Consider the following 15,180-nt stretch of genomic DNA (forward strand, 5'->3'; position numbering starts at 1 on the left):
TGACTGAAAACGATCGATCGCCAGACGAGAAAGCCTTCCTGTTTGACCCAAAAGCAGGATTAAACAGCATGTACAAAGGTAGACAAAGCACTCACTTCGCACATTAGACATTGTGGACAGAAGAAAATCCTGCCTCTCCACTCCCAGTTCTTTCTTATCTCAGAAGCTGGCACCACATCTGATATCGAATGGTGGCTGATCCCCTATTATCCATCCATCCATCCATCCATCTATCACCTATACCTGCTTATCCTGGGCAGGGTTCGCGGCGGTTGGGGGGGGGGGGGGTGCTGGAGCCAATCCCAGCATGCATTGGGCGAGAGGCAGGAATACACCCTGGACATGGCACACACACCATTCACTCTCCATTCACTCACACACTCATACCAATGGGCCAATTTAGAAGAGTCTCCGATTAGCCTACCTGCATATCTTTGGACTGTGGGAGGAAACCGGAGTACTGGGAGGAAACCCATGCGTGCACAGGTAGAACATGCAAACTCCACACAAAAAGGCCCAGTTTGGATTCGAACCCACGACCTTCCTGCTGTGGGGCAACAGTGCTACCCACTACATCGCCGTGCCGCCCATTGATCCCCTATTATTTAAAATCCAACTGAAGGCTGTTCTGTTCCAAGTTGCCACACAAGGGGGATTTTTATCTGTCCAGCCAGCTAAAGAGCGGTTTCTCCAGCAGCGAGTCGGAGGTCCCTTGAAAGGGACACATGAAAGCACTTAGCCACTCGTTATCACCGAAGGAAACAGGACAGCACTGCGGTGGTGGTGGGGGGTAGGGGGGTCGTAGCTGTGACTTCCGATTCGGGCAAGGAGAAGGGAACAGATAAGCCTCTTCATTTGATCCGCATGACCTTTTCTCTGTCTCTCCGTCGCCAAATGCTGTTATCCAATCGGAATGACAAATGGCCTGAATAGAGCTGTTCAGCTTATAGCCGGCTGCGTTCGGCTGAGTTCAAAGCAGCGGGAAACACAACGGGCCTTATCATGCAAGGCTGGGCTTGAGTTGATCAAAGCTCTTTGGATAACTGCTAATTAAGCACCACCCACAGTAGCTACCCACCAGGTGACTGCGGATCACATGACATAAACACACTAAGCAGTCGTGTAGGGCCACAATGTTTTCATGTTTACATTTTTTTTTTTTGGGGGGGTCCGGGGAAGAGGCATTTTATTTCTGCAGCATTCTCAGGGTGCAGATAGCTTTTTGATGCTATTGTTCTGCAGCGATGGGTTCGCTGGTCCAAGATTGTTTCCACAAGACCCCCAACACGCTCCGCCCCCCCCCCCCCCAGGCATCCCTTTCGTACAGAGCCAACCGCTGGCATAAACACTCCATGCAGCCAGTTAGGGCCACAACCATCCCTCAAGTTTTAAATGGTGGGTACGATTTATGCTGGAGCAATTTTGGGGCTTCCTGATAAGGGCCACCAAAACCTCAGGGCCAGCTTCCCTTTCACCCCACGGGCTAGACAGGAAAGTAAGGCTGTGTGGCAGAAACAGGAGGCGCAGGCCACCTACCCCGGGCAGACAGCTTCTTGGTGTTGATTATCTTGGCAGCGTACTCCTGTCCTGACAGGACCTTCATGCACCTGCGCACCACTGAAAAGGCTCCCCTGGGAAACAAGGAAGAGAAGTGTTAGGTGAGAGTGCTGTAACAGGCAAAACTTGTATCCACTGAAGAGCTGGAACTAAGCCACTTCAGTTTATGTTTTTGGGGCGTTTTTTTCCCCCTCTTTATTTTTCTGGGCAAATCCTCAGCATCGCCGATGCTGGTGTGTTCACAGGAAAGTAAATAAATCGCATGAGCAGGTTGTGTAAAAGCTTCCATTAGCAACTGGGTTACATTTACATTTAAAGGCATTTAGTGAACACACTTATCTTAAACAGATTATACTCATTTTATACACATAGGGATGCAAAGGGTCAGAAAAACTTCCGGCAAATTCCCAAAAACTCTGGGAAACTTTCTGAAATTCCATGAAAGTATTCCCATGGAACGTTTCCACTCCTGAATGTTCCCCAAATTTTGCGGACCCTATATCACGCAAGTCATTTATACTGCTGGATGTTGACTGAAGCAGCTCAGGTGAAGTACCTGGCCAAAAGGAACAATGGCAGGGTCCTACCTGGGCATTGCTGTCTAGAGTTTTAGAGCAGCAAGCCCAATTACCTAACCGGTATGCTACCAAAAAATTTTAAAAAAACTGAGGGAGAAAGACTGTAGTCCCCGAACCCAACCAACAGTCAGAGATACGCAGAAGTAGCCTGCAGTGAGGTAAAGCAAAGCAAGGCAAGGCAAACACATCGCATTGAGTCGTCCATCTTTTGCTCCACTTCAGAGTAGCTTCGTTTTCCAGCCATTCTCTCAGCAAATCCAAGAGCCAAACGCCCGAGCCCTCATTGAGACTGAGGGGGTGATCTTTGCGTTTATGAAAAAGTAACATTCTGCACCATTAACTTGCTGTTTGTGTTTTCGCGAAATGGAGTTTTTGCGCCTGTTTTTTCAGGGCTTCCGCAAGACGACGAAACGCGAAGCTCTCTTCCATAATTCAAAGTAACGACCTAGCGTTTCACACGGCCCGGAGACGAGAGTTATTATAAATGATAAAGCGTATCCGCGTCTTTGAGCGCCAGGGGAACGCGACGGATCGAGAAAGTGCTGTTATTCGCCGTGGAAGGCAGAGATATCTGCGGTAAATACGGTGACGGTGCATTAAAAAAAAAAAAACAAGTCAGGCTAAGCCAGCGTCTTCCTCAAGAGACAGAAAAGTTATTTAGGAGCCTTGAGGGCAACAGTTCTGTCAACAGAGCCAGAATATTTCCTTTTTTATTTTTGGTGCGCATGCTTGTGTGTGTGTGTGTGTGTGTGTATTTGAGAGGGTCAGAGTGTGTGTGTGTGTGTGTGTGCCCGTGTGTGTGTGTGTGTGTGTATTTGAGAGGGTCAGAGTGTGTGTGTGTGTGTGTGTATTTGAGAGGGTCAGAGTGTGTGTGTGTGTGTGCATGTGTGTGTGTGTGTGTGTGTGTATTTGAGAGGATCAGAGTGTGTGTGCATGTGTGTGTGCCCGTGTGTGTGTGTGTGTATTTGAGAGGGTCAGAGTGTGTGTGTTTGTGTGTGTGTATTTGAGAGGGTCAGAATGTGTGTGTGTGTGTGTGCATGTGTGTGCCCATGCGTGTGTATGTTCGTGCGTGTGTGTGTATCATCGTGGGACGGCTGACATAAAGACACACAGAGGAGCAGTGTGAGCAGGAGTGTGTGTGAGTCAGAGCGCCCCGGGACAGAGAGGAAACAGCCCAAAGAACACCTTCCAGTTTTCGGCTTTTCCCTCAGCCTCACTCTCAGCGTTACTTTCCTAAAAATGAGCACAGCAGCCAGGAGACGAACAGCCATGTTTATTTTTTTTCCATTTACGCACGCTCGCTTCAGTACCGCACAAGCGCTGCACACTGCAGACTGGGGCCGCGTCTGGCAGCGGGAGGTCAGGAAAATATGTTTGTTTTATGCATGGGCTGCACGCGGGGTTTCGCTCGTTCTCCTGAAGCCACGCGAAAGTTCATTTCAGCCGCAGTTCCTCGGCCAGGGGGGTGCTGGAGCCGGTGAGGGGAGTAGGGGGAGTTATATAGAGTAGGGGTCATGCAGGGGATAGAGCAGGGGCAGTTTAGGTAGGGGAAAGTGTAGATAGGGTGTAAAGTAGGGGCAGTGTTGCTAGGGAGTAGAGTAAGGGTAGGGGTAGTGTTGGTAGGGGTAGAGTAGGGGCAGGGGTAGTGTAGTTGGGGGTAGGGGTAGTGAAGTTAGGGGTAGAGTAGGGGTAGGGGTGGTGTAGTTAGGAGATCGAGTAGGGGGTAGAGTAGGGGTAATGTAGGAGTAGGTTGGCAATAGAATATAGGGTAGACTAGGTGGGGGGGGTAGAGTAGAGGGTAGAGTAGGTGGGGTGTAGTGTAGAGGGTACAGTAGGTAGGTGGTAGAGTAGGGGGTAGGGGTAGTGTAGTTAGGGGAAGAGTAGGGGGTAGGGGTAGTGTTGGTAGGGGATCGTGTATTGGCAGGAGAGGTTTGGGGAGGTGGGTTTGTTTGTGCCAGACCGACCCCTACCAGTCTGGGCCATTGGCATTGCCGGTTGTTAGTCTACTCAAAACCAATGAGTGGGAAGAGGAGAGGGTCAATAAACTATAAACTGCTAGACTGCCACACTTCCTGACAGCTGTAAAAGCTGAGGAGATTAACAGAGAGGTCTGGCACCATCACGGATCGCTGTAAACGGGTAACAGATGGGAATTATATGGAGCTCGGATATATTATTTTTTTTATGTATATTTTAATTACGCATTAGATAAAATGCGGGCAGATAAAGCCCATTTGTGCGAGTGATGCTTTATAAAATACGCTTTCGGATGTTTCTAGAAATTGACTTCACTGAAATTGACAGCAACTAGACTTCGCGGAATTGACTAATTAATAATTAGTCCCATCAATAATCTTTTCCGTCATTATACAGTGTAATGTCTTACAAGGGAAAATAAGTGCTCTCTCCCTCCCTCTCTTCTGTTCTCTCTCTCTCTCTCTCTCCCACTCTTTCTCTCCCTCCTTCTCCTTCTCTCGCTCTCTCTGTCTCTCTCTCTTCCTTGTCTGGTCCCTCAATCTCCCTCTCTTTCTCCGTCTCTCTCCTTTTCTCTCTCTCTCTCCCTCTTCTGCTCTCTCTCCTACTTTCTCCCTCCCTCTCTCCTTCTCTCTCTCTCCCTCTCCCTCTCCCTCTCCCTCTCCTTCTCCTTCTCTCCCCCTCTCTCTCTCTCTCTCTCTCCTCTGCGAGGAAAGGAAAGCAGGATGAAAGGGTTGGTTGGGGCGGGAGGCCGGCGCCCGTGGGGGTCCTCAGGACGCGGCGGGGTGGGCAGAGGCGCGGGCAGAGGCGCGGGCAGAGATTATGAAATGTTTTGATTGGAGAGTACTGGATCGCCGCCCACAGAGGGCGTTATGTAAGAGGCTCTGGCCGCCGAGCGGGGGCTGTGATGGAGACAGTGGGGGCTCCGCAGCGAGAGGAGGGAGGCAGTCAGGGTGTGTGTGTGTGTGTGTGTGTGTGCGTGTGTGTGTGTGTGCGTGTGTGCATGTGTGTGCGTGTGCGTGCATATGTGTGTGCGTATAACGCATGCCACCGCAAGTGCCAGTTAGGGTCTGTGTGTGTGTGTGTCTGTGTGTGTTCATATAACGCACAGCAGTTAGGGTCTGTGTGTGTTCATATAACGCACAGCAGTTAGGGTCTGTGTGTCCCCGTATAACACACGGTACCACGGGCGTCAGTTAGGGTGTGTGTGTGTGTGTGTGTGTGCGTATAACGCACGGCAGTTAGGGTGTGTGTGTGTGTGTGTGCGTTTAACGCACGGCAGTTAGGGTGTGTGTGTGTGTGTGTGTGCGACTCGGAGTGATGAACTTTACTCAGGTGTTGCATGATCTGCAGACGCTACAGAGACAGCTGCTCAGCACCAGGGAGACAAATTACCATGCGTCCAGCAAGACCCAGAGACAGGCAATCACACCGTCAGGAGCACACTAACCGATTCAGTGATACGCAATCGCATACACTTATACACACATACACATGCACACACATACATACACACACACATAAATACACAGATACTCTCTCACACACACACACGTGCGAGCGCACGCACACACACACACACAAATACACAGATACTCTCTCTCACACACACACACACACGCGCACACACACACACATAAATACACAGATACTCTCTCACACACACACACACACACGTGCGAGCGCAGGCACACACACACACACACACACACACAAATACTCTCACACACACACACACGCACACACACACACACACACAAATACACAGATGCTCACATACATACATGAATAAACACGCACACATATTCCTCAAGCATACTCAAACATGCAACAATCACACACATACAGTACATGCAAACACAAGCACGCTCACAGGATTGTTTCATGCACACACACTCACACATATACAGATACTCGCACACATATACACACGCACACACAAACGCACACACACACACACACACACACACAAACACGCACACACAGCATTGTTCAATATGGTCTTGAATTGAATGGCAGCCGTAAAAGCATTAGATTCACCAAGACGTTTCCTCTCATCGCCACCGAACAACCCAGCTGAACTGGGGTCAGCTTATGGGGTCAGCTTCCTACAGACGGCACACTATCCAGCACAAGTCCGTCTTCCGCTCAGGGCTGGAAGTATGCGCGGCTACCTGCGCTAGGTTAGCGCCAATCCAAACCCGCAAAACCCCCCGCCGAGCACCTCTCTTTGAATGACAGGCACAGTATTTTAAAAATGTTTACACGTTATATCGCTTTTTGTATTTGGTTTCAGAAAAACGTCCTGGTGCTGCCAGTTAGTCCGTCAAAGCACCACACCTATTCCCACTGATCATTCTGCAGTCTTCCTTCCTTCACTCTCTCTCTCTCTCTCTTTCATCATCTACCCCTTCCTCCTGTCTCATCACTTTTTCTTTTCTCACATCAAAAAAAAGTTCCCTCAGTCCCTAACCTCATAATGGCCCGAAAGCACGTTTCCATTGGCAACCGACACCATGCAATAATCCCGCCAACTTTGCTGCCACAGGGTACACAATTATTACCGCCACAAATTATGTAATAGTGGTCCAGCCGTGAAAAGGCATCATCTCTAATAGGTTTCCGTACTGAAGGCAGTCTGTTATTTCCTGCCTGTCATCCCAAACGCTCAGACTGAACTTACTTGCCCAGTTCCTCAAACATCTGGAACTCATCGGTGAAGCGCGTGCAGGTGATGGTGGCCATGCTGGGGGCTCACAGGTGGATCCTGGCGTCGAGGTTTGGCGCGGTTTCTTCCTCGTTCCCGTCGGGGGAGGGGACGGGGGGGGTTTATTTTTTTTAAACCGGAGGAGCAGACGGAGCTTGTGGGGGATCGGGCTCTTAGAGCGGCGTCTCGATCACTTTTCCCGATCTCCGGCGTGAACGGTGGAGAGGGGAGTCGGGAGAGAGGGAGGGAGGGAGGGAGGGAGGGGACTCTGAGTGACTGACAGGTCTGCTTGTTGGGGGGGGGGGGGAGAGGAGGGGGGGATGGCAGGCCCGCCCACCTGCCTCTCTCTCCTCCAATCCACTGCCAAAGCTCAGCCCTGGAATATGCAGCCCCGTTGTCACGGCAACTGCATCCCCCTCAGCAGTCTCGCCGCGCACACACACACGCACACACACGCACACACACGCACACACACACACACACACACACAGAGCAAGCTCCCGTACGTGAACATACAAGGACACGTGTCGTGCTCTTGTTCACGCAGGTGTATGTAAAGCAGCACATGGAGTGCAGGTTGTACCTGCATGTCCTCAGGTGAGGGCAAGGAGGGAGCAGAATTCAGTTACTTTAATTGGTACCTGCTCTCTCTTTTTTTAACAGTCAAGTTGTTGCCTTGGTGACGCCCCAGGGGCAATTTTGTAATGCGCAAAAAAGTTTGAAATGTTCATACCGAGTCGCTGTTGATAGAATTTTTATCGACTATCGTGAGAAGCAGGTCACAGGTCCCCAGCATGTTCTGACTTGTGCACTCTCTCTCTCTCTCTCTCTCTCCCTCTCTGTCTCTCTCTCTCTGTCTCTGTCTCCCTCTCTCTCTCTCTATCTCTGTTCTTTCATGGCTGGTTGACCCAGGAGTGATGAAATTCCCTCAGGATACAAGTTGTTTCATTATTTCAAGTTAATTTAAAGAGATGAGACCAGACGAGTCTTGTATTCTCTTCTTCCAGTGGATACATTTACCCAGAATTCCCTGTACGATAATTCATCCATCACAGACCCGACTGTCAGAAAGACAGAACGACACAAAATGGTGCCTGAGGGCAAAGAGAACATCGGTGAGATTTTTATTACTTTTCCTGCCACCCCACCCCGCCATCCTCTCCAGCCCTCCATCCCTCCTCTCCGTCCCTCTCTCCATCAGATGCTCTGGCTGTTCCCCCACAGGGATCTGAGACAGCCATTCGTCCGCCTTCCTGCTCTGTTTTTTTTATCCCTCCTCTCTTCCCATCTGTCTCTTATCGCGATGCTTTTTCCAAAAATTCTGCTCGTCTTAACTGGGTCAGCAGCGAAGCACGGTGCTCAAAAGCAGGGGTTTTGGCAAGAGGAGCCGCATCTGGTTCTGGCTTCCAGTCAAGTTTGTGCTCTCGATGATTTAATTTCCCCCCAGTCATTTACGTGATTTGGCATTTCAGCTAAACTTATTGACAAGCTACTGAACGGCAGCAGAAGACTGTTATTGTGTCCACCCGTATGTAAGGTTTTTTTACTGTGATGTAATCAAAAAGTGAACAAGCCACGGTGTATACACATAATTAATTATGTGAGCCAGGGTAATTGCTGGAAACAAATACCTCCACATGCATTTTCCCTCTAGGAATGTAACAGCCCCCTGCTAGGTTAGGGGAGGGGGCATTTGGTAACCAGAGGGCTGTTGATCAACTCACAGCTGCAAAAACAAAATGGATTGTGCTATATAATTAAAGTCATTTTTTTTTCTGGCTGTTATCCTTTGAGATATACACAGGTAAACACATTTTCTGTTTATGCAATGAATGGTTACTTCCCAAAGCAAGCCCCCTTTGAGTACCTTAGGGTGGCAAAGCAGTGGGGATTTGAACCTGAAACCCTAAATCACAAATCAAATCCCACAACTATAGCTGCTTCCACCAAGTGGAGTCAGTTCAAATAACAATGTGTTGAAGGTGAGGGGGGTTTCATTGGACGATTTGGAACGGCACCAAAATAAGCATAGTTTGTCAGGCCTCAGGTGGAACTGACTGATTTACCTCACTGGCATGGCAACCCTCTCCTGGAGTGTTCTAGAATATCAAAGAAATAAACACACATACACACACTCGCGCACACGTGTGTCTAAGAATAGATCGAATGAATGTATTCCCTGCGGACAGGAAGAGAGGTTTTCAAGGGTTTCATAAACCCCCTCAGCTGCGTACCGTCTGAGTTCAGTGAGGTGCGCTCGGCGTTCCTGTATACTGTGAAAATGAAGCTACAGGCTCACTGCTGCCCCCCAGTGTTGGTCTTGGGTATGGCAAATGGGTTGGGAACCTGCATGCAATCGCTTGACTGCGTAATTATGAGCATGTGCATGCCTGTGTACATTTACAGTTGGGCATTTAGCAGCCACTCTCATACAGCTTGATTTACACAGCTGTGTATTTTGGATAAACTTCTTGCTCAAGAATACATTGACAGGGTCAGACCTGGGAATCAAACCTGCAACCTTGGAATCAGGTAAATCCGGTTCCCTGATAATTACACTATACTGACCAAACCCCTACGTACATGTGACAGTTTGTGTGTGACAGCCAAAATTTTTGGTGAGCAAGCTTGTCCGTGTGTGTGTGTTCGCATGCATATGTGTTTGTCTATGGCGGGTGAGTGTGTGTGTGTGTGTGTGTGTGTGTGTGCACGTGTCTGATCTTTGTGCAGAGGTCTGTGGTCATTTCTGTGTTATTACATCGGATTTTCAAACGAATCACTCCTGTGCTCTGAGTCATTCGATGCACGCACCTTAACTGACTTCGACAACAGTAATGAGGGCAGGAAATAGCTCCAGACAAGACGGGGAGTTTGGGTGAAACAGCCCCTGTCCAAACACTCCGTGGAGAAACACAAAAAGAGAGGGGTAACAGATGTACCAAGAAAAGAGAGAGAGACAGAGAGATGATGCCGTTATAAAGAGAACAAGAGAACAGACAGGTGGTGAGGGTGCGGACAACATTTGGCACATTTATATTTAGACATTTAGCAGATGCTCTAACCCAGAGCAACATTATTATTTTTTTTTTAATTCTGTTCAGTTATACAGCTGTATTTTTGTCAAGGTAATTCAGCCTACGCGCCTGGCTCAAGGGCACAGTGGTAGTGCTGTGCCAAAGAATCCAACGTAGAATCTCCCTAACCGTTAGTATACGGTCATTTGCTCGCTACTTTTTTCGTGAATGGTTTTCGGAATAACCTTGCTAATGCCATGTCTATGCGTTTGCCAGATGCCCCATTTTCGTGTTTTCGAATGTAAGAGTTTCAAATTATTTGTTAATTGCACAACAGCCTATAGCGTCCGGTCTGAGTAATTCATTTTTGAAAAATGACAGTTATTCTGTAATGAATTCGCGCCTCAGCCGCCGGTTGTGACAGATTCCCAGTTCCAACCTCATCCGCGATCTAACTTCCAGCTGTGTGCGTTCACCAGTTTTCACCGATTCTAAATCTGGCAACCCAACTTGTCTTCTCTCCCCTTCCCCATGTTTTCGCCCAGTTCCGCCCCTAATATGGGCTGCCGGCAATGAACTGGTTTAGTTGTGTAAACAGCGACCATCACAAAATCCGGAAGGACTATTCTTCCTATGCTGTAGAACGCAGCCAGCAGGTCCGCGCAACCAACCTCCTGTGTTTACCAGCGGGAAGTCGCGGCCACCAATCTTCCCTCCCAGTCCCACTTCACTCCCCGGCTTGGAACTCCAGGCCTGAGGAGCCAGCTCTAGAGGCCGATCGGCAGTTTCACTGACAGTCAATTTTCGTTTTGCAGAATCCTCTTTTAAAATAATCTCCGCGTTTTACAACTTTAATCGTGCTGCTCTCGTGAAAAAAATACCGATATCGCGTTTCACTTACCGTGTGTTTAAATGTGGGGCTTGAATAAAGCCCCTGCTCCTTCGCCTTGAGAGAACCAAAAATGGGGTAAGTATGTATGAAAAGTGTTGTAATTCCTGCGAGGGACACCCGATAAGGATGTAAATTCATTAAAGCATTAAAGCTGACAGTGTGCACGTTAAACTTTCATTGTTTCATTTCAAATCCAATATTCTCTCACAGAACACACGCGGGTGCGTTTGAACCAGAGACACGGTGCAAACACATGATTGCAGGTCAGAGGTCATTACCACCAGCTAGGGTTGCCAGATGATGAATTTTCAAAAATCGGACCGCATGCGCAGCTGGAAGCTTAATCGTTAATAAGGTTCACGTGATCGATTGGGGCGTGGGGAGTGATGTCAGAATGGATCACAGCTGTGGGGAGTGATTGAGACGCAAATTTATTACAAACTGTAGCTCAATTTCTTCCATCGATTGCTTTGACTGGACATTATATTGTCCGCACAAGACCACAAACCAGGACATGCACAAATAATTTGATAAATGGACATTCTGGTCGAAAAACTGGACATTTGACAACCCTACTGCAAGCTGACAGGCACAATCATGACGAATGGGGGGGGGGGGGACTGAACTGAAGCAGTGCAGCATCATTGTTAGCAAGATGTGTAAATTGCTCTGGATTACAGTGTCTGCAAAAATGACTATAAAAATATAATCTTCAAGGTGGGGATTTAAGACTTTTTTTCCTGTATGAAAAGCATTTCATCCCTCTGGTTTAAACTCAGCACTGAAGTGCACTGGAGGGGGGTGGTGTGACATTAATGGGATTTACGTGAAAGAATTTACCGGAATAACAACCGCGCTGGCCCAGCGATTAAAGAGATGTGCTGGGAAAGATGGCAGCGTGCCATGGATCTAGCCCGCTCCATTCCTCCATAGGTCTGAACACCTCTCTCTCTTTCTCTCCCATGATTACTGAATGGGGGATACTGCTTTGTCTAGGCAGACAAAGGCAATGTATAACCTGCAATAACATTACATTACAAGCATTTAACAGACGCTCTTGTACGGAGCAATTTCCACAACTTGCACATTTTTTACGTCTACTTGTACAGCTGGGTACCTACTGAAGAGATTCAGGACAAACAGCTCGAGGGTAAGCAATGTTATGCCTGGGAATCAAACCTGCAACCTTTAGGTTACCAGGCCAGTTCCCTAATCATTATACTACGCTGTTGTCGTGGGAGGGGAGGGGGACTGCAAAACTCAGGAGGGGGCGCTGTTTAAATCCAGGGAGTCAAGGTAAGATGGAAGACCCTGGCAACCTGGAGACACTCTCCTCACTCTGCCCTTCCTGATTGGGACACCTGCCACTCTGAGGTCCTCCTGCTGTGTCATTGGCTCCCCAGGTTTGTGCTGCACGGTGTGTTGCCCAATCAGAGCCTGCAAGGTCTGTGTGTAATTACCAGCTGGCTCTCGTGGGCAATGAATGGTTCTGAAATTCCGCCCACTCTGATTGGCCCAGGTAGGTGAGGTCCATCTGTGAGTCTTGTCAGTAGACAGAGGCAGTACCTAAGGGGAGGGCCTGTCATTGCAGAAAGACTGAGAATACGTACAAGGAACGGAACAGTGGCCTTGCCCAGTGTACCAATTAGACATTGCATTACATTGCATTTGGCCACTTGGCAGATGCTAGGCACTTATCCAGAGTGACTTGCATTAAGCTTAATTTCTTTGCATAGTATCCCTTTATACAACTATACATTTAATGAAGCGATTCCGCTAAAGTACCTTGCACAGGGGCACAATGGCTCTGCCCCACCTGGGAATCAAGCCTGCAACCTCAAGGTTAACCTAGTCCATTTCCCCAACCATTAGGCTCCATTGCCAGGGACATCCAGAGAAATCTGTTTAAATTTCACAGTATAGCACATATTCAAAAGTCTACAGTTGCAGAAAATCACAGAAAAGCTATTTATCAAAGTTCTGCACAATTAAACCATCTTTTTCCCAATCACACTGCTTGAGGCTGACATAATAAAGGTAATGACAAATAAAGACCTGGGAACTGCCTTTTATACTTTAATTAATACCATACTCTCTATATTAATAAATAATACCTTCATTGCATCAGCTGGTTTTCTTGTGGACATCTTGTGGACATCTCCTTCCTTGCTAATTAAAAACCAAAATTAAAAGTGTGAACTTAAGATCCTTCAACTAGGACATCTCTGCCTGTTACACACGCAGACTCACACCTTCCTGCTGCAAAACTCCTAGGTGATGAGAAGCGTATTATCACAATTCCATGTAAATGATATCCCAAGAGGAATCATTAAGCCACTCTGCATGTCTGAGAGAGAGAGAGAGAGAAAGAGAGAGAGGGAGGGGGAGAGATAGAGAGATGCGTCTCACAGTACACACTGAACAGAAGAGGGACTGTCAGTATCATCTAATGAGTATAATCAGGCAATCTGTTCCACGTTTGGGCAGCCCCCCTTACTGACGCTCATGTCATCACTGAAGTGCAGTGTTTCCTTCTGTTGTTGTTCATCCTGGCGCTTATTCAGTTTCTTTGCTTAATAATTTGCTGGGGAAAGAGGTTTTCCTAATGAGACAGTTGTTCTCTCTCCAGTGCGTGCTCTCTCTCTCTCTCTCTGACATGCTGAGTGGTCTAATAGTTCCCCGTGGGACATCATTTATATGGAATTATGATAATCAGCAGTGCTAAGACGTCAAAGAACAGAAATACTCAAGTATGAGCATCATGCACATCGTTTGTCCTCCGTCTGTTTCCACCTTGAATCTAAGATGGCTTCCCATGGCGGGCCGCACAGTAGTCATTCTGCCTCTAAGAAATTCAAACGACACAGAATTCATATTTAGTTGCATTAACCCTTGAAGGTGTGAGATCGTAAATGCAGTATATGATGAGTACGATCGTAAATGAACATTCTAACGCTGATGCAACAATCACCGCTGGTAGCCAAAGGCAACAGAGTTCTAGAACACTGACTTAAAATTTAGCAAAAAAAATTCCAAAAAAAAAAACCTGCTCTTCAAAGGGTTACAATGGAAAAACAGGGAAGTGTTTGATGTTTATATTTATTTTCCTTCCTTCACAGCAAATAAATACATTTTTAAAAAAGATGTGTGGTAATGTGTGCGGGGTACTGATATCGATTGGGACCCAGGAGGAGGGGGGGTGGACTGTTTAATTGCAATAAAACACACGCAAACACCTTGCCAATATTGCTGTTCTCTCTTGGGCACTATCCAGTGGGACAAACCCATGACAGCTTTCCCATCCCCCGTTTATGTGTGGGCCAGCACACACCCACACAGTTTACTGCTTAATCTCAGGTGTCACCCTTAGCAGTCGGATAAAGGAAGCACCGAAGTTTGACTAAGCTTTAAAATTGATTGCACCCATTACAGAAACAGTTCTTTGTTGTTGTTTTTTTTTTTTCTTAAGAAATGCCCCCCCTGTGTATGTGGAATCTGAGGAAATTATGACCATTCATTTCACCATGAAAATCATTAGGTACAGGGGTGGTGATGATTCATGAATTACAAATCAGCTTTTGTATGAAAACATTATATCACTTTGTGATTATTTATTTTACCTCCATCTGGTTGTTCAGATCTGCTCACTCTGTGTCTGGGTAGCGACTGGTTACTAGTCTCAGCTTTGTCAGGATTCCAGATGGCGTTATGAACATGTTGTGCCATCTCCCAGCATGCCTTGGGCCTTCCTCAGCAACCATAATGTTTTTTTTTTTCTCAGACACCATGCAGAGCCAGCAAGAGAACTCTCATACACCTCTTAGTCAATCAGAGAAGAAGGTTCCTGAGAACTCATTGCAAAAAGGGAAGAATTGACTGAAGTCTCCATTTGTGACAGGAAGTACTTTCCGCTCTTGACTATTCTCACTGGAACTTGTGCCTGGCTGTGTCTGAAGCAACTGAAGTGTAGCTGCAGTGTGCGTAGGTTGCAGAGAACATTCAGTTTCGGTTCACACGCTCAAGCTTGGGAAACCAACCTTTAAGAAAAGATATGTTGCTGTTGAAGGAATATTTCCCAATCGCTATGTTTGAATTTGGAATTATTCAGCTAAACCGTGTATTCAGCTAGTTAAAAAATCAACGGATTAGGGGGGAGCCATCTGGAGGAATTTAAAGTTGAAGCCCTTTGAAATGGAGCCCTCTTTGTTTCCTTTCTGCATTATCAACTCAGGAGCTCGGTCTGATCTACGGCTTTTGAAGCTGGTGCACTCGTTCCTCCATGAACACCTCTCCCAGGAGGACGGGGACTGTGATGACAAGCTGATCCCCAAAGCCTGTCCGTTGGGCCTCTCCTGGCATTCCCTTTGACAACCCAAAATCACAAATTCACCTGCATGGAGCAACTCTGGCAATTCACACGCTAATCTCGCTGTCATCCCCCAAAGGAGTTCAGTTCAG

The 15,180-nt window shown here is 47.5% G+C and overlaps 1 protein-coding gene across 2 annotated transcripts in view; it reads right to left on the reverse strand.

Annotated features, from left to right (window-relative positions):
- Nucleotides 1-7,025, reverse strand: part of LOC135249867 (calcium/calmodulin-dependent protein kinase type II subunit alpha-like) — a 64,755-nt gene extending 57,730 nt beyond the window's left edge. The window contains exons 1-2 of one of the 2 annotated variants that reach the window (XM_064325523.1): nt 6,793-7,025; nt 1,537-1,631 (exon numbers count right to left, since the gene is read on the reverse strand). In XM_064325523.1, the coding sequence (XP_064181593.1) occupies nt 1,537-1,631; nt 6,793-6,854 (157 nt within the window). In that variant the 5' untranslated portion in view covers nt 6,855-7,025. The remainder of the gene's footprint in view (nt 1-1,536; nt 1,632-6,792) is intronic. The other variant, XM_064325524.1, reaches the window with a different exon arrangement.
- Between the last annotated feature and the right edge of the window lie 8,155 nt (nt 7,026-15,180).

The sequence above is a fragment of the Anguilla rostrata genome, chromosome 3 (assembly GCF_018555375.3).
Source record: "Anguilla rostrata isolate EN2019 chromosome 3, ASM1855537v3, whole genome shotgun sequence".
Classification (NCBI taxonomy): domain Eukaryota; kingdom Metazoa; phylum Chordata; class Actinopteri; order Anguilliformes; family Anguillidae; genus Anguilla; species Anguilla rostrata.